General features: G+C 34.9%; 1 protein-coding gene and 1 long non-coding RNA gene across 2 annotated transcripts; one reads left to right on the top strand and one right to left on the bottom strand.

Annotated features, from left to right (window-relative positions):
- Nucleotides 1-1451: 1451 nt before the first annotated feature.
- LOC142533584 (uncharacterized) lies at nt 1452-2759 on the top strand. Its single transcript, XR_012816768.1, has 4 exons — nt 1452-1588; nt 1668-1838; nt 1919-2557; nt 2654-2759. It is a non-coding gene; the product is annotated as an uncharacterized LOC142533584 (long non-coding RNA).
- A 6143-nt stretch (nt 2760-8902) lies between these two features.
- On the bottom strand, nt 8903-15152 carry LOC142533915 (TOM1-like protein 1). The gene is made up of 5 exons (XM_075640848.1): nt 15120-15152; nt 11658-11826; nt 10664-11234; nt 9816-10061; nt 8903-9542 (listed from the first exon to the last, which is right to left on the bottom strand). Exons 3-5 carry the CDS (start codon nt 11180-11182, stop codon nt 9117-9119), a joined length of 1191 nt encoding a protein of 396 aa, XP_075496963.1. The 5' UTR covers nt 11183-11234; nt 11658-11826; nt 15120-15152; the 3' UTR covers nt 8903-9116.
- Nucleotides 15153-19232: the final 4080 nt, after the last annotated feature.

Raw genomic sequence — 19232 nt, 5'->3', positions numbered from 1 at the left:
TCCAAGGATCATAGCTCAACGTGCATGTCATGTATCGATGTATGCATCAAACAATGTGTGTTAACAAAACATTTATTTTATGCATCGATATTCCAATCACAATGTCATGTATGCCACATAAACTCAACAAATAAGGCATATAGACATATATTCTCATTCCAATCAATCAAACCAATCTAACATATATAATATAATACAGATATCTGTCGTATGTTATCCGGTCGCTACATACCTCAATTCTTCGTTTCCAGTTGATGTAGCCTGAAGATATCGATATAATACTTTATCTACATCAATAACATACTCATTCCAATCAATAACATAATCCAAAGTCATTAATATGAGTTTCAAATATCTTTTGAAACTTCAAAAATTCATATCAAATCATAATCATATCATAATTCAATTCCGACTTCGAATATGAGTTTATTGTCGGTTATTCTACTACATATAGGAATTTCAACTTCAAATACATGCTATTCCAGCACTTTGATATTTAGAGCTGCTGGAACCAGAAGAAATTTACCTCAATCAGAAGCCCTCGACACGATGATTCCGAATATATAATTGGTTTCGCGTTTAGACAGCGTTTCGAAGTCGATTCAGACAAAAGAAATCAAGTTTCCCTTCTTTTCTCTCGAAGCCCCGGTAAGGAAATGAAGAAAGAGTAAAGCAGAAGTCTCGTTCTTATCACCACCGTTCTCGCGCTCGGGCGGTAAAATTCTCGCGCCCGAACGCGAGACATTCTGCCCCCGACTATCACTTGTACCGCGCTCGGGCGGTCAAAAGTTATCGCTCGGGCGCGGAACATTCTGCCCGAACACAAATTTCATATATCCTGGCGCTCGGGCGATCATTTTCTACCGCCCGGGCGCCACACGTTCTGTACAAATATTGATTTTTGTACTATATTGGCGTCCGGCTTCTCCACTCGAGCTCTTACAACATCAATTCATATTCGATACTTATTTTCTCATTTTCATTGTCACGATATACATCAAATACATAATCACATGACAATTTCATAAATTATCGATAATCATACAGGATTTACGATAATACGATACACGGTCCTTACAAATCAGATAGTTGATACTGGTAGTGATGGGTTGTGTATGGTCGTATGCAAGATGCCAGTTAGATTTTTTTTGTTAGAGTATTGTTTAATAACCGGTCTCGATTGCGCTATAGAGCCCGAAAATCTACCAGATAGAGGTGTCTTTGGAACCACACACTTTGCCGGTAAGTTTGAGATATTTTTGAGTGATTTGGAGGCAAAGATCAGTGTCCAAGTGCAGAATGAGACTGATATAGATGTGGAGAAGTTAAACATGGCTAGTCTTTACTTCTGTTGTACCGTCTTTGGTGAGGGGACTAGGAAAAAGACGATGAAGATCGACCCTAAATACTTGAGGCTTGTAGATGATTTGGATATGTTTAACACTTATGGGGTAGAGTAGCGTATCGTGACGCGGTCTGATGTTTGAAGAAGGACCTTTTAGGGCGATATACTTGCCTCACTAAGGCACAGGGTCGGAAAGAAGTTGATGGCAGCTTTCTTTTCGGTGGTTTTGTTCTGCCTCTGCAGGTATATTACTTTTTGAATGTTAAAGTGGATTTGTTATCTTTATTTATACTACTTACATTGTTTGAAATTTATGTTACAGATCCTCGCTTATGAATATTATCCGAGCGTAGCACAAAGGTTTGCAAAGAGAAGAGATGTGGACGGTTTGATGTTGCCCATGATGTTTCAGTGGGTGACTAACACGTGGCCCTCAAACTGTGCCCCATCTGATGTTGATGTCAGTGCAGCCTTTGGTGACTGTGCTATAGATGTAAGTAATATGAATTGATTTGATATAATAATTGTAGACATAATTTTTAATTAATCTTATACGTTATTAATTAAATGTAGGATTGTCTTGGATGTTTGACTCCTACTCCTGAGGAGCTCGTTTCACCGTATTATACGACCGGGGTTTTTGTTGATTCTGCGCCCGATGCGGTCATCACTCGGGTAGTCGAGCTGTGGAGGTAGGGTCAAACAGTCATATGTAGCGAATACCTTCTGGAGTCTCCCTCAGTCCAGCACACGCCTTTATCTCCGGATGGTTCCAGCACCCCTTACGCACATTCTTCTCCGGATGTTCCAGCACCCGTTCTGGTGATGCCACTAGATTCAGTTCCAGCACCAGTTCTCCCATACGTACGGGTCCTAAAGTCCACTTTGGACTCAATCCTTCCCGCCGCCCATTACCACTGGAGCATCGTTTCGAGAGGCTGTTGATTGCATTGGAGGATTCCGTTACGTCTATGCGTATTTAGATGATAGCATGATTTATTGAGACCAGGGCGTGTATCAGGAATATAAATCTGGCTTTCGATGAGTTGAGATCGAGTTTGACCGAACAAATTAGAGTCGGTTTTGCTGAGATCAGGTCTCACACGCCAGGTGTTGTTGAGATCAGGTCTCCGACGCCATTGCATCAGGAGAGAGATTATAGCATAGCCTATAACAGAGGGTGGAAGAGGAAATCATCCGAGACAGATTTTGGTGAGTTAATTTTATTAATTATATTTATGTTTACGTAAGAGATTGATTTATTATAATTGTCATTCTAATTTTAATTTGTTTGATGTATACTGTTAGGTGTGGATGATAATAAGGCTAGGGAAATTGGCAGTAGTAGCCAAGCACACCCACAACGGATATTTGAGTCTAGCCTTCCAATAATAACAGAAGAATACTCCGAAGGTGAGGTAATGCACTTTTTTGATTTTATATCTATGTATAGTATATTAAACAATAAACTTTTTATTTTATATATTCAAGTGACTCCTGATGCGGTTATGTCAGGTGGCGAGGCGACCACGTCGAGATGTTAGTACACCACACCTTATCTATTCATATTTGCATTAAAGTTGTTATAATTTATCAATTTACGCAAAGAACCGTCAGTTTGGGGAAATTATAGATGACGGTGTGAGGCCATTTGCGGTGAGCGTGACTTTGTAGGTAAACAACTCGCTGGCGCGAGTTAGGGCATCGATGTTCGTCCGTTCGTCTAATAGGATTCCAGGTTTTTACTTCGAATATGAAAAGTCATTCTAAGGGCTCATGGCGATCGCGAAATCGCATGTCACTGTCTCTGTAAGCATTTACAACTCATATTTTTGTAGAACACTTACTTTTTTTAAACTTTGAAAACCTATTCTTCTGTCGAATTCAGCACATCGGAGAAGCTCTCTGTGGATTGCTTGAGATGCTGATCCGACATCCTGAAGTGATGTCACCAGATGTGTCGTTGATGGATATGAATTTCTACACTTCGATGTCAGTATTGGCCGAAGATAAAGATAACGTTGTCAACACAAATCTGGTGGGTATAGTGAAAGGTATTGATCCAGAATGACCGTGCCTCTCGTGGGAAAATGCATGAAGAATTATCATCCATGTCCACACAGATGGGCGCTGGTTTTTGCTAAAACTCGTGGCAAGGGTCAATAAGTGCATTATATTTGACTTGCAGTGAAGGCACGACCCCAACTTCAAAGCTCTGAATGAGGACATAGAGCCTATGCTTATAAACTCTGCTCGTCTGCTATCCATTGTTGTGAACAACCCACATCCCGAGAGACCATGGTATATAAAACTACATGATGAATTCAGATCCAATATTAAACAATACATTGTCCTATCTCTAATGTGTAGTATGTTTAGCATTGATATATAGACTAATAATTTTATTCATAATTCTATTATAAAAAAAACTTCAGTATTCTTTTTACTTTTACAGCAAAGATTCAGGAGCATTTGTATTAGCTGTTGCTGGATATGCTTTGTTGAGGAAGAGTGAGCAAATAGTACTATATTTAGATGATAGAGTGGTATCTGAGTTCAGATATTTTTTAGCATGTAATATGTTTGATAATCATTGGACATTGTTTATAGTCGAATTTTGTTTGTTTAAAATTTGTGATTCATTTAGTCCAATTTTGTTTGTTTAAAGTTGAATTTTGTTAAAAAAATTTGTTGTTTCTTGGGTCGAACATGTTGATTGTGGGTTGATATGCTTGCTTTTGGGTCGACTCTGGTATTTTTGGGTCGACCATGTTGATCTGGGTCGACACTGGTCGAGCAACCATGTTGATCTGGGTCGACCATGTTCATTTGTGGGTCGATCATGTTGTTCTGGGTCGACACTGGTCGACCAACAATGTTGATCTGGGTCGACTATGTTCATTTGTGGGTCGACCAACCATGTTGATCTGGGTCGATCATAATGATTTGTGAATCGACCATGTTGATCTGGGTCGACACCGGTCGATCATGGTGATTTAGGGTCGACCCTGTTGATTTAGGGTTTAGGATTTAAGGTTTTTTACATATGAATCAAATAATTTCACAACTATGTTATATGTTTTAAGAATTTCACAATTATGTTACATGTTTAACATATGAATCACAATTTCACAACTATATTACATTTTTTAAGAATTTCACAATTATGTTACATGTTTTAACATATGAATCACAATTTCACAACTATTTTACATTTTTTAAGAATTTCACAATTATGTTACATGTTTTAATATATGAATCACAATTTCACAACTATGTTACATTTTTTTAAGAATTTCACAAGTATGTTACATTTTTTAACATATGAATCTCAATTTCATAATTATGTTACATGTTTTAACATATAAATCAAAATTTCACAACTATGTTACGTTTTTTAAGAATTTCACAATTATGTTACATTTTTTAACATATTAATCTCAATTTCACAATTACGTTACATTTTTTAACATATGAATCTCAATTTCACAATTATGTTACATATTTTAACATATGAATCAAATTCCACAACTATGTTAAGTTTTGTAAGATTTTTACAATTATGTTACATTTTTTAACATATGAATCTCAATTTCACAATTATGTTACATGTTTTAACATATGAATCATAATTTCACAACTATGTTACGTTTTTTTAAGAATTTCACATTTATGTTTCATTTTTTAACATATGAATCATAATTTCACAATTATGTTATATTTTTAACATGTGAATCAAAATTTCACAACTGTTGGGCCGACAAAGCAGCAATTATCTAGCAATTTGGGCCGACCCAAAGTTTCAGCCTTTTGGATCGACCCAAAACCAAAATTGATGTAGCCAACAAAGCTCGACCAAGTTGATCCCGTCTTTGGATCGACCTTGTAACTTTTGGGTCGACCCAAAGACTGTAACTTTTGGGTCGACCCTTGTTGTTTGCTTTTGGGTCGTCGCATTTAACTTTGGGTCGACCCATGTTGCTCCAGGTCGACCCAAATGATGAATCTGCTTTTATCTTTTGTTGAATTCACCAATCAAAGGAAATCTCTTCTGTTTTCTTCTGCCTAGTCTCTTCTCTAACAAATGAGGCAATACCACTGGAAAATTAATGTTGCGTGGCCATTCACTTTCATCAGGAACTGGATACACAGTCTCTGAATAAGTCATGCACAATGTCATCGTAGAATAGTACTCTGAACACAAACCATATAAATCAATCTTGGCTAACCAACTGGCTGCAATGACATGAGCACATGAGATTCTATCAATATCAAATACTCAGCATGTGCATCTTTTTTATTCCAGGTCCACTATGGCCGAATATATGTGGCTCCTAACATCAAACTCAAGATGTCCTAATTCAAAAACTCACATTCTTTGGGCATCAATGAACCTGCTACGATGAATCCCCTCGATGGTAGGTGTCAGAATAGTGTTAGCTTCAATTGATGCGTGGCGATATCGGGCAAACCAAGACGAGGCTAGTTTCTGCAAAGAATCTAAAAGTACAATGATTGGAAGCTTCCTCTCTTCAAGTAGTCTAGCATTGATCGACTCAACCTCGTTTGTCTTCATAATGTTGTAACGTGTTTTTGGACAATATGCTCAAGTCCATCGATCAACTGAATATCTCTTGTCCAAAAAATGTGCGGCCTTAGGATATCTATTTCTAAAATCATTGTATGCAATATCAAACTCGACATGCTTATAAATTTTTGCAATGTGTAGAGACATTTCGGTTGCACCCTTTTTTTGCATCTAGTTTTCAAGTTTTTGGATAAATGCCACGTACAATGACCATGATGCGCATTTCTATAGACACTAGAAACCGCATTAATGATTTCATGATTTATGTCTGAAATTATCACCAGTTCATCCTCGTCTGGTACTACTTCTAACAACTTCGTTAATAACCAACTCCACGAAGAAGTACACTCAACATCTACTATTCCTCACGCCAAAGGATATTGATGATAATTTCCATCTTGTGCCTATGCCACGAGCAAAACACCATTATACTTGCCGTTCAACCACGTACCATCAATTGATACAACTTTCCGCATACTTCGATATCCCCTGACGCATGCACCAAAGGCAAGAAATATATACTTGAATCGATTTTCCTCGTCGACACATATGTATGTTATGCTTCCTCGATTCATCTTCTCAACCATGTGCAAATAACAAGGAAATACAGTAAAACTCTTCGAAGGATCACCTTTCAAAACATTTTCTGCTAGTTCTTTTTCTCTCCAAGCCTTATAATATGATATATCAGCATTCATATTATTGTGCATCATCGCCATCACCGCTTTTGGTACAATTGACAATGGATGACCTTGGAAATTATCCACCAACATATAACGGACAACAACCGAACTTGGTCCGCTGATTCTCTTGCATCTCCTTGTCAAACCACATGTGTGTGTATTGCAATATGTCCGAACGGAGAATGCATGTGAATCATTCTTAATCTTTGAGGTTCAGATTCTCCACTTACAATTAGACACTATACATTTTACGGAGTACACTTTTTGGCTACTTTTTACAGTCTCAAATTCAAAGCAAGCTTCCAAACTGATTCTACTTAACTCTTTTTTCATCGCTTCTATGTTTGAAAATTCTTGACCAACAAACAAGTTTGAACCATCTGCGAATGAAATGTGTCATTACCAATATACACATCTGCAACCACATTTGCGTCATTAGTTGCAACCATATTTGCCTCGACCTCAACGTCATGGATGACATTCACATCACGTGCATCATCGTATATCTCAGCCATGTTACTACGATCCACATGGATACATCCACATTATGTGCTTCGTCGAAAAATTCGCTGCTATTATTACGATCCAAAGAAACAATATTCAAGTGAAAATAATCATCAAAATGTCTCTGTTCGTTAAAAATACTATTGTATTCATCAATACCAACTCCGTGCACATTATCAGAAACATAAAAAGAAGCAACATGTTCAATTTCAATTTGAAGCACTGGCCTAGTTTTCGGACAACCAAAATACAAATATCCTTTCAAATCATGGTCATTCTCTATATAAATTGGTTGATTGTTGCACGAAAACTCTAGGAGATACTCAACCTCAAGTTAGAAGTACCGTCTACTTTCCCAGCTCTATATAGTTCACTTTTTAAATTTTCAAAATAACAAATATCATCATCTGCTGGAATAGCAACAAACTTTGCATTGGACCCTGGATTCCATTTATATACCAGCTCTTCACTCACTTCCCATTTACTATCGATATGAATAACAATAACTGTAGGCATATCCTACAAATTTCACCAAGGATAATTAGAATAGACAAATATTTATATATATAAAAAAATAAGCGTGGCCACACCACGCCGACCACAAATTTTGTTGGTCGACCAAGAAAAATTCTTCTTGCTCGACCCAAAATTTGTTGGTCGACCAATTCTTTTGGGTGGACTCTTGTTTCTATTTCTAGGTATCATCAGCAACCAGGTCAATTAAAAATTTGAATTGGCTAAACGATGGGGTCCAAGGAAAATGGAGAAAACTTACTTGTACTGACGGACTTTTTTTCTTCAAATACAGAGGCGGTTTCAAATACAGAGAAATCGAGTAAGATTTGGAGTAGATTTAGATCTAAATATAAGGAATGAGCAAGAAGAATACACGAAACGGAGGTGGTGAAGTTGGATTTAATGTAATGCGGAACCAGTTGAGGGGTAGATGGTTGTTTTAATGGTTTTTTTTATTTCGGGAGCTGGTAACCTAATTTTAAACAGAAGATGTGCGTCGACGGAGAAGAAAGAGAAGATGGGAGAAGAAAGCGAAGATGACAATTAATTAATTAAGTTAAAAATTTAATTAGAGTTAATATAATAATCAAAAGTTAACTCTTTGTTTCTTAAAAAAAAGTCATTATGAATTTAATTTATTATTTTTTTTAACAAGAAACATAATCCATTATTACGTAAACATCAATTCAAACAAAAATAAATTATTATTCAAATATTAAATATATTTTTTAACATTATTCAAAATAAAGTTTTAGGGGTAAAAATATATATATGTTATATTCATTTTATTTTTTGGCACTGATTAATAATTATTATCACATTAAAAAATTCTAATTAATAATCATCATGCATGTAAAATAAATAATGTCATTTATAGAAGTGTATTTTTGAACCAACCATCCTACATTTATAACACAGACAGTAATTCGATGATTTCCGTCATACTTGATATGATGGAATGAAATGATAATGTAATGAAAACATTGATTTTACGTGGCATTCGTGTACTTAACTTTCACATGGATAATAAATACATGTTGCTAAATACATTTTATCAAGTTTTTGCATCAAAATTTCATGTAATTTGGTAAAAAAAATTGAAGTGCTGATCTTTGATATTGTAATTGTTTCAATTAATTTATATTCTAAAATTTTAAAAAAATGGCTGTGCCTTGATTAAACAAACCCTTCATCAAAAACTCAATTTAATTTGTTTTTATTTTTAAATCAAGAGAGATATAAATTTGTAAAAACCCAATTCCAAACTTGATTAATTCAAATGCTTGCTCGACAACTTTGTGATGTACATGCATAGCAAGTGCAGTTCCAGTCTTCCTACCAATATCATACACAGATGTGAAAAATTGAATCCAAATTTCACGAAATCAAGAATCAGATTCTTTCTCCTTCTCTATGTTCCAAGAATCATAAAAGCAAAAGCATCGAGCGCTTCTAAATATCAAACATGTACTCATTGCGATCAAAAGGTAATGAGATCATCTTTGGCTGGATGCTGTTTCTTGGTGTCCTGTGTCTGTTCCGATGTACCACCATTTTTCTTACCAAATATCATCTCATCAAGATCGTCCAACAGCTCGTCATTGTTCCGTCCTTGATGGGTTCCATGTGGAGTACCAGATGATTTCCTGATAAGAGCTTCTTCTTTCCCTCCAAGAGGAGAGTCATCGGGCTCTACAGCGACTGGAATCATAGCAGGCTCAGGTTCCAGTGCTACCACTAATGGTTTTTGCATATCTTCGTACTTGGATAGAACCTTTTGAATCTCATCATTCACGTTCAGTGCTTCAAACAGCAAGGCCTCATTCTCTCCAGCTGTCTCGATGATCCTTCGAACAGTGTACTGGGATTCATGACATTGTTGTAATAGCACGATGGTCAGGTCATCCTGCAATCCAAGTTGAATGTAAAATCAGACTAAGAAAAAAAAGGCAATAATAGCTGATTCAGAACTTCTTCTATCGACCATAAAATTGTTGTTAAATAACCAGTAATACAAAAACTAATATGTATCTTTAAATCAAGAACAAACACACAATTTCTTACCCCGTCGCCACAAATGAACAATGTGTACACAAAATAAACCAATCCTGAAGTATAAAGAGTTTCTTACATGGCTAAATGTAAAAGTTTGATGTAAGTCATAACTCAGTAACAGTACCTGCAGAGCATCTTGCTGTGGAGAAGAAGACAATACAGTGCCGAGAAGCTCTAAGCTGTTTCGAGCCACATCAAATGCCTCCTTGGTGTGTTCTGCTGAAAAGCGTTGAGCAGGAATATTATGATGGAGTTGTTGTGCAAGACTAGCATTTGACTCCGAGGTTGTCACGGATCTTGGAGGAGTAAATATAGGAGCCAGACTCTCATCATCTCGATCAGGAAATCGTATCCCTCTTGATTTCAAACTCTGAATTGGGGGCAAGATTGGTCTTAGACAAAATAGAAGTACACACCAGACAGACCACAGTCTCTTTTCGTGCATAAGTGGTGCCGAGGCAAAGCTTGTTATGTCTTGCTTTCACATGAATTTGTAAGTCCACTACACAAATGGCTAAAGAAAGTGTTCAACAACTATATTCTGTCCAAAAACAAGTTCGTCGACCATCCTAGATTTTTCCAGTTGCCTATAGTTCTATAAGAGATCAGTGTACTAATTATTTATTACTACTCCGTCAATTACAATTCAAAAGAATATTATCACAATGAACATCCATTGGCACGCGAATAACAACTCAAAAAACTTCTACATAGCAAAATGAACAGATAAAAGAATTCAGATAACATTTTGGATGGTAATGGGACAGTGAGAAAAAATTAATTGAGGAAACTTGATATCTAAATACCTTCGCAGACTACAAATGTCCATCCCATAAGAAGAGCTCAATTCATGGACATGAAATATCATGCTTGAAATATTGTTCTATTTTAATAAGTTTTAGGTAGAAATGGATAAAACAACCAAAATAATTACCGAACTAAGGCAAATTAGACTTAAAACTGCAAATGTACCTTGTAAGTCTCGTCATAAACAGGCAAGTAACGCAGCTCGTTTGAAGATTCGCCCCAGGATTCTATCAGCAACAGAGCCTTATTCCTGTTGTTGACCACAGTTTGGGGGTCATCAATCAGCTTCACCATCTCATCCAACACCCTCTCGGCAGCAACCTCTGAAAATGCCTTTTCACAATTCTTCACGACAGTTTCGAGCAACACCAGAGCTAAAAACTGAACCCCAGGGCTATTAAACAAAATTCTTTTCTTTATTCCCCTGATCAATTCAGTGCTACTGATCCTCTCGTGGTTTATCATGTCACAGAGTTCAAGATTGATGGCCCAATCAGGCCCGTCCAAAGTTTCAGCAGTGGCTTCCTCAACTACTTTGTCTGCTTGGTTTGGTCCTTGGAATAATTCCTTCATCTTGAAACTCATCGAGCTCATACCGGCACTAATCTTCTGTCCCATCTCGGTCCCTCCAATCTTCAAGCGCTCACCCAAGGCGCTGACCTTATCCATCAAATTGTCACTCATGTTTTCAACACACGCTCAACAAATCCCCGACCAATTCTGCTTTCCTCGAGTCCTATTGATAAAAACAATACAGTCAAAGCCCAAAAACCCCACTAGGAATATGAACTGTTCCAATAATGGAATCAACAGATCAAATTAGAATTCTACACTCATAATGACCCATGAGAACAAGCGCGTGACTCGTGCAGCCAGTTCAATTCAAATACCAAAAAAAAAATGTAAAAAATCGCAACATATTTCGCAAAAGAGAACGAATTCAATTCACACAACATCCATTTCAATTCAAGCAACAAATGGGTCTCTCAAATAAATTAAAAAAAGATCAACAATATAAACGTAAACAACCTAAACGAGTAATGGATCAAAAAAGCAATTTATAACGAAATTAACATCATACCACGAACCATGATATCCTAAGAATCATAATAATCGACAAAAATAAAAGATTAAACAGCTTGAAATCCTGATCAGCTACCTCTCTGCCTTAGAAGTGAAGTGATGACGACAATTGTTGGAGAAGAAGACTATTATTCCAATGCGGGGAGACTTTTGTATCAACGTATATGATATAAATATTCGGGAGGGAATTCCAATGTTTGTAAGTGCTGACCAGACCCGGCCAAAGTTTTTATCTTTTTCCATAGCTGCAAAACAAAAGCAAAGAGCGTAGTTCAATTCCATTACAGAACTTCCAAGAGTATAAATTCAACAAAAAAATTGAGTTACTCGGAAGAATTACTGTTAATTCCAATTGTTGTGCGATAGTAGTCTCGCACCCAAAACGCAGGGAAGGTTTAAATTTTTTTTGCTTGGACGTCGTGTGTTCAAAACATTCCTAGTACGTTTAAATAGTTATATCTTCGCATTCTTAATGCTGGACTCTAAATTACTCCGGTGTCTACGGACGCTTGATCGTCTAATTACGTCCATAATCGAAAGCAATGTTCCTTGCTTGGATTGCACTAGAAATTACAAGCGATTTGTACGTTGAGACTATAGCCTTCCGATTTCCAAAATTCAGAAACAGTGCATTGCGGCCAAATTTTTCTTCACCTTTTTGCAAAGTGGCCGAATGTTTTTCTCATAAAAATAATGAAGTGGCCGAGAGTTTTTATTGAAGAATTGGGAAGATTTTGTTTAGAATCTTAATTGATTTTTAATAAAATATTAACTAATAATATTGATTCTTAATCAAATATTAAGCAAAACAAATTTGCTTTTTATTGCCAAAATCTCTTCCAATTTTCCTTATGGTGGCCGTGACCTTTTTTTTTTTAATTGGGAAGGAATTTTATGGAAAACAAGTCTCTATTTAATTATGCCCTCTTGTGGTGTATCTATAGGGTGAGACTCCTAATCTAATTAGAATTCTATATTTTCATTATAATTAAATTCTCATTTAATTAATATATAATATATTTAATAATCTTTAATAATACATGATATAATAATATCATATACACAGATTTTATATCATCATATAAAATATGTACATGTATATGTATATTAAATGAAATAACCATTATTTAATTTATAAATTAAATCCTCGGTTAATTTAATTCTAGACTCCTCTAGAATATTTATGAGAATTTGTACATGTTAGTAGTCACCACTACTAGCACCACTTATTTAATTAGTAAATTCCAAATTCACTAAATAAATGATTCCAAACTTATTATAGCCCCCAATCGACGATCTGAGAGCGCCAATGTATCAATGATACAAGTCTTGTTCATATAATGAAAATCAAAAATTTCGAATATCAAAATTTTCACTTACCATATTGGGCAGCTGCCAGTTTTAGTGAACTCCTTCACAAAACAGACAGTTCCATTATCCTTCTTTATTTAGCAATAATGCTAACTTTCATTTCTTCCATCATATGGAATAAGCTCATAAACTCCTTTATAAGCTTGTTGTTTGATCTCCATCAAACTATAGTCGTCAAATTCCAACTCCTTGAAATTTGACTATCTCAACGGGAACACAGAATATGATACTTGTGTGACTCTCAATGGTTCAGGGATATAGCTAGTCGTGGGTTCACATCTCCATGAGATTCGGAATAACATTTATTCTTATTCGGGTTTACTCTAGTTAACCTCATTCTTTTAATCAACTCTTTGATCAAGAATGTCAGAACTTATTTATGATCGCACCCATCGGATCATGGTAAGAGCATCTAATAGCATCGCTAGGGATGTAAACGAACCAAACCGTTTGTGAGCTATTCGAAGCTCGATTCGATAAAAGCTCGTTTAATGAGGCTCGTTAAGATAAACAAACCAAACTCAAGCTTTACAGTATTCGGCTCGTTAGCTCGTGAACATGTTCGTTGGTAAGTTCATGAGTAATTTTTTAGATGAAAAAATAATATTTTTGATATTTGATTTATTAATTTTACATATTATTCATGAAATATATAGAAAAATCTATTAAATTTATTTATTATAATAAATTTACAAATTTTAATAAGAATAATATATTTTTCTTTAAATATATAATTTACTTTTTAATTAATTTAATGAAAATTTAAATTTATAATTCATATTTATTAAGTTTGTTTAGGCTCGATAAAGGCTTGAATAAGCTCGTGAGCCATGCATATATTCGTTAAATAAAGCTCGAGCTCGGCTCGATTATAAACGAACCAAGCTCAAACATTCAAGAGTTCGGCTTGGCTCGACTCGATTACATCCCTAAGCATCGCCTCATGATCTTCTAGGTTTCACTGATAGTGCCTGTAAGAACCTTTTAGTCATAGTTAGCGTACAGTACGGTCTCTTCAACACATATATCCCGATAAAATCTGCAACCATTGGTGTATCGAGAGTTGCATATGAATTCGATAACAATGCGATTTATCTTTGAGTACTTATAGAGGCATGACATGTGCAACTAGGAAAAAACTTTTCCCTAAAGTACATTTCTTGCTCTGGCCAGAGACTCCTTACACTATTAACTCATCAGATCACATAGGATATCTTCACCAATAGGCGAACGATGAATCCCTGACTACAATGCATTTGCTCCTACGTATTTCGAAATCACACCCAACCTCGCCTCCTGATGACCCTCGATGGAGTCGATAAATGGATCAAAGTGCATGCTATTACGTATAGCCCTTACATTGTCCCTGGTCAAAGGACTAATTGTGTACAATCATAACTATAGACTATTCCACTCGATAATTGGAAACCACTTGGATAGTCCGAGGGAGGGTTGTTCAGTGCATCATCATATGATCACCCGTATGTGTGAATGGACATCTCCATGCCCTTGCCAATGAAACATGGCGTTTACACCACATATGTTAGTCTCGAGCTCGAGCGATCTTTATCCTCGTTTTAGGCGGCTGAATCGATTAGGAACATGTTTAGAATATACGGTACACTTCCTAATAAGTTTCATGATCTTACGTTGCGATGCAGACCTCATGGTACCTATTGTATATTCAAGGACTTTATCTATGCAGTTTGCATGTGTATACAGATAAAGTATAATGCCATAATCGAATAAAATCGTAATAATTATTAAAATAAAGATTGTTTTACATTATAGTCAATAAAATCCGAGCCACAATTTGGCTTGTTGGACACCTACTCTAACACCAATTTCTCTTATTATGTTGCTTCTATTCATTAAATATAGCAGATGTTTTTATCAAGTTTGGCAAATTCATAAAAAAAATTAAGCATTAGTCTTGAACAAATTTACACATCCAAAGTTAGATTTAAAACAAATATACAATAATCGAGATGTTGTTACTACTTTATACATCCCTTCGTATTTTATAGCAATACAAGAAATGGATTTTTGGATTTTAATTGGATTAAAAGAGTTAACATTAGAAAAGTAATTTAAGTCAAATCTCATCCGATTCAATTGTAGAGAAATCAAAACCAAATATAATAAAAATTAACAAAATATATTTTACCTTAGTTGGATTTTCCATGGATCCTTATTGTGGAAATGGCTGAAAGCGTTAGATATCTGAAATAAGTTAACACATGACTGAAATCAACTACATACAAACAAATCATATCTCCAAGACATGTTCAGGTATATAGATACATATATATATCAGAATAAACTACTCAACCTCAACTCAGACTTGACTCCCTCTTGAAGTATCATTTTTGGTCTCCTGATAACCTGGAAAACCTACCATTGTCTACATATAAATACAACAATAGCCCCATTGGATGTGAGCAAAACTCTCCATAGAATAACCATAGTAAATACAATATGTATCAATACAATGACATATGATATGCAATGCATGCATGTTGTGGAGGTATCAGGTCCAATGCTCATCCACTGAGCATATATCATGATGTCAAGTATAAGAGAATATCCATATATAGCATCATAAAAGCACCATCAAATCTCAAATCTCAACCAATCAATCAGAGAGGATCACAAATGATCATGTTTTTATGGGGCACATAATGTCAAACATAATATCGTGCTCAAAACCTATAATCAATCTCAAAATTCAATGATATAAAAAATATCCAAGCGTAATAGCTCAATGTGCATGTCATGTATCGATGAATGTATAAAATAATGATGTGTGTTAACAAAATATTTAATTATACATCGATCTACCAATCATAAATATTCATGTATGCGATGTAAAATCAACAAATAAGGCATATAGACATATAATTTTAGTAAAAGGAATCAATCATATATCATATGATACAGATACATGTCGTTTGTTAATCAGTCGCAATATACCTCGATTCTTCGTTCGCTGTTTAATGTAGCTCTATTTAAAATTAGGATTTCAATACAGAAAATCAATCTATATAATTCAAATATTCATTTCAATTAATTAAATCATTAAAATGCAATTCTAATAGCATATTTGAACGTATCAATTTGTTCTACGCTATTCAATTTAACATGGACATTATTAAAATAATTATATCGTACTATAAATCACAATAACTCATTATTATACACTCATTAATATACATCTATTCATTTACAATCAAAATTTCAAGTTCTATAATTGTTTTCAAACATTGAAAATTCATATAAAATTGAAATCGTAATATAATTTAATTCTGACTCTGAAATTTAGTTTCTCGTCAGCTATTGTATCGCATATATTGATTTCGAATTCAAATACATGCTTTTTCATCAATTCAATAAATAAAGGTATTAAATCAAAGAGAAAATTACATCAAAAGAATGCTCTCAACACGATGATTTCGAATATGTTCTTTTTGAGTTTCAATGACGTTTCGATGTGTTTTTGATTCATAGAGCTTGACTTCTCACCTTGTTGGATCGGGAGGATCCTCTAAAAACGTTGATGAGCTGCAATAGCTCGTGTTCTAAGAAAATATACACCGATGAATTAGATCGAGTTTGGTATTAAACCAAACGAAAAACACTCGAAATAATCCTTCGTTGAGAAACACTGATATATTTTATATCTTGTGTAACTGAATGACTGGAAATAGTTAGGGATCGGTTATGGCTTATATCAATTCAGTTATGGACAGAACTGAACTGATATCAGCTGAACTGATCAAATCAGTTAAGAACAAAAACAAGCAGTTAAACAGAAATAACACAAGATATGTTTATGGATGTTCGTAGACTTCAACTGCTCCTACGTCACCCCTTCTACCACCTCGGGTAGGATCCACTAGAAGACGTTGATTAATTACATCAACTGTAATAACCCACCCAGCTTAGGACTTACCCACTGCCTAACTGAACTCCTAGTCTAGACTGAAGGCATCACCTTCCAACCAACACTTCTTTAATGTCTAGGTGAGAAAGACTACATACACATGTTTTACGTCATTGTGCAAGACGGAATTTGAGTGGTGGTGTGTGCGTGTGTGAGAACTGATCTCTGTGAACTACCCGAAAGTGTTCTCACATACTGAGAGAAATATGCTTCTAATTTAAGCTGATAACACGTTGAAGTGTTCCCTCAGAAAACATGGCTGATTGCTTCTTTAAAGCTGATATGCAATAAGCGTGCCCTCTCTGTATTTTCCATCAACTCTCATCATCGTCTTCACTGAACTTCGGCTTCTATTTATAGGCATTTGGCTGAACGTACAGTGAGACTCATTGAATGAATCCGTTGCAGTTTGAATTTGTTCTCCAAAATAGATATCTGGAACATTTGGCTTTAAGTGCTGCTGCAACGTCTCTTATTGTACTATGATCGTACAATAGCTTTTGTACCTTTGTGCACAGCTGGATTAAGCTTGTCGTATCTGCAAACTGGTTCGCTCCTAACTGATGTTCTGAACTGATCAGTTGAACTGGTTTGGAATTGTTGAGGTGAAATCAGTTGACTTGTCAGCTGAGCTGATTTCACTGATTCAGTTGAACTTGTCAGTTGGGCTCTTCATCAACTGGCTGGGCTTTCGAACGTCTTCTTCTGAACCACCAGTTGAACTGCTCTTGATACTTTAATTATATTGGTTCAGTTCGATCAATCAGTTGGCACTTTTCAGTTTACATCTTCGATAGCTTCAGTTTAGGCTCGGTAACTGATCAGTTCGATCAGTTACAACATCTGCACACTCGGTAAATCATTAGAAACTTAATAACAAGTTTTGTTAACATCAAAAACAAGATTGCTAACATGAAGTGTTCCAACACACCTTTCTTCGCAGGTCGAGAGGAAAAATTAATGAAACAAAGGCCACAAACCATATTTATCAACCTTAAATCTTGTGCAAGTAAGGCGGTGGGCACAGGTGCAGGATTCCGAAGGTGTTCGGCGCGAGGGCAGGTGCGCGTCTTCACTGCGCGAGTGTATGTTCTGTTCTGCTCGAAATTCTATTTTCCACTTCGATTTAGCAATGGTTGTCAACATAAAAATTGCAGCTCTATATTTTAGCTTTCATTTGTCGTTAACCTCACTCAATTTGAGCATGGGACACAAAATTTATGCCAATTCTCCTAAAATGTGTCAGTGCAGTAACTTTAATACACACGACACACTTGAGGATGATTTTGCTTATATTTTCAAATAGATTTGGACAAAACTTAATACATAAAAGTTTTAATGCTACATATTATCTCTCTAATAAAATTAGTTTCATCTCATTTAGACCAATATACATATTATTATGCTAGAAACCATAACATATATCACTTCTCCATTGCGGTTCAAGATATTTTTCAAACGTAAATCAATTACTAATACAATGTTTCGTTATGAAAACATATTTTCTCACTTTCATTGTCAATTATATATTTCATATACTCGATAATTTGACAAATATCATGAATTATCGAAATCAAAATACGATTTACGATAATACGATGTGAGATCTTTACGATCATCACAAAAATATATGATATTTTCAACTTGACAAGAATCTTTTGATAACTATTTAAATTTGAATATTGGACAGGGTGTCTAAAATTCTTTTGGTAATTATATAAATTTCACAAAAATTCTCATTAGCCCATCTTAAGAAATTTCTTAATCTATATGACTCATGAAAAATATTATTTTTATGTCAAAATATTACTTTTTACTCTATATATTAATCGAGTCGACCTGTTTCACGATATATATTCATGAGAATGTCTAATAGGAATACATTTAACAAAAATTGTTATAATATAAATATTTTTTTATTATAATAAGTGTTCTAAAAAATTATAGGTGATAGTCTAGCTTATAGACGATTTTTTAGCTTAAATATCTAATTCTTCTTGTTCATCTCCACATCTCTTCGAAAATTCTTTTGTATCAAATTCAAACTCAAAATCTATGACATGCTTATCATGCAAATAAATGAGAAAATATTTCAAAAATATTAAAAAATAAATTTAAAAAATTATATATTAATCTAAGCTACTGTCTAGACGAATTATTATTCTCAGCTCTTCATACGCTAATTATTGGTTTAAATAATTTTTATATTAATTATTATTTCATGTAATACTAATAAAAACGTATAAATATAATTATATTATTAAATAATTATTTCATATGTTATGACTTGGGCCTTTTGGCTAAACCAATAATTACCGTATGAAGAGCTGAAAGACT

This window comes from Primulina tabacum, chromosome 18 (genome assembly GCF_025594145.1).
Source record: "Primulina tabacum isolate GXHZ01 chromosome 18, ASM2559414v2, whole genome shotgun sequence".
Taxonomy (NCBI): Eukaryota; Viridiplantae; Streptophyta; class Magnoliopsida; order Lamiales; family Gesneriaceae; genus Primulina; species Primulina tabacum.
This window is presented reverse-complemented; position numbering and strand designations above follow the sequence as displayed.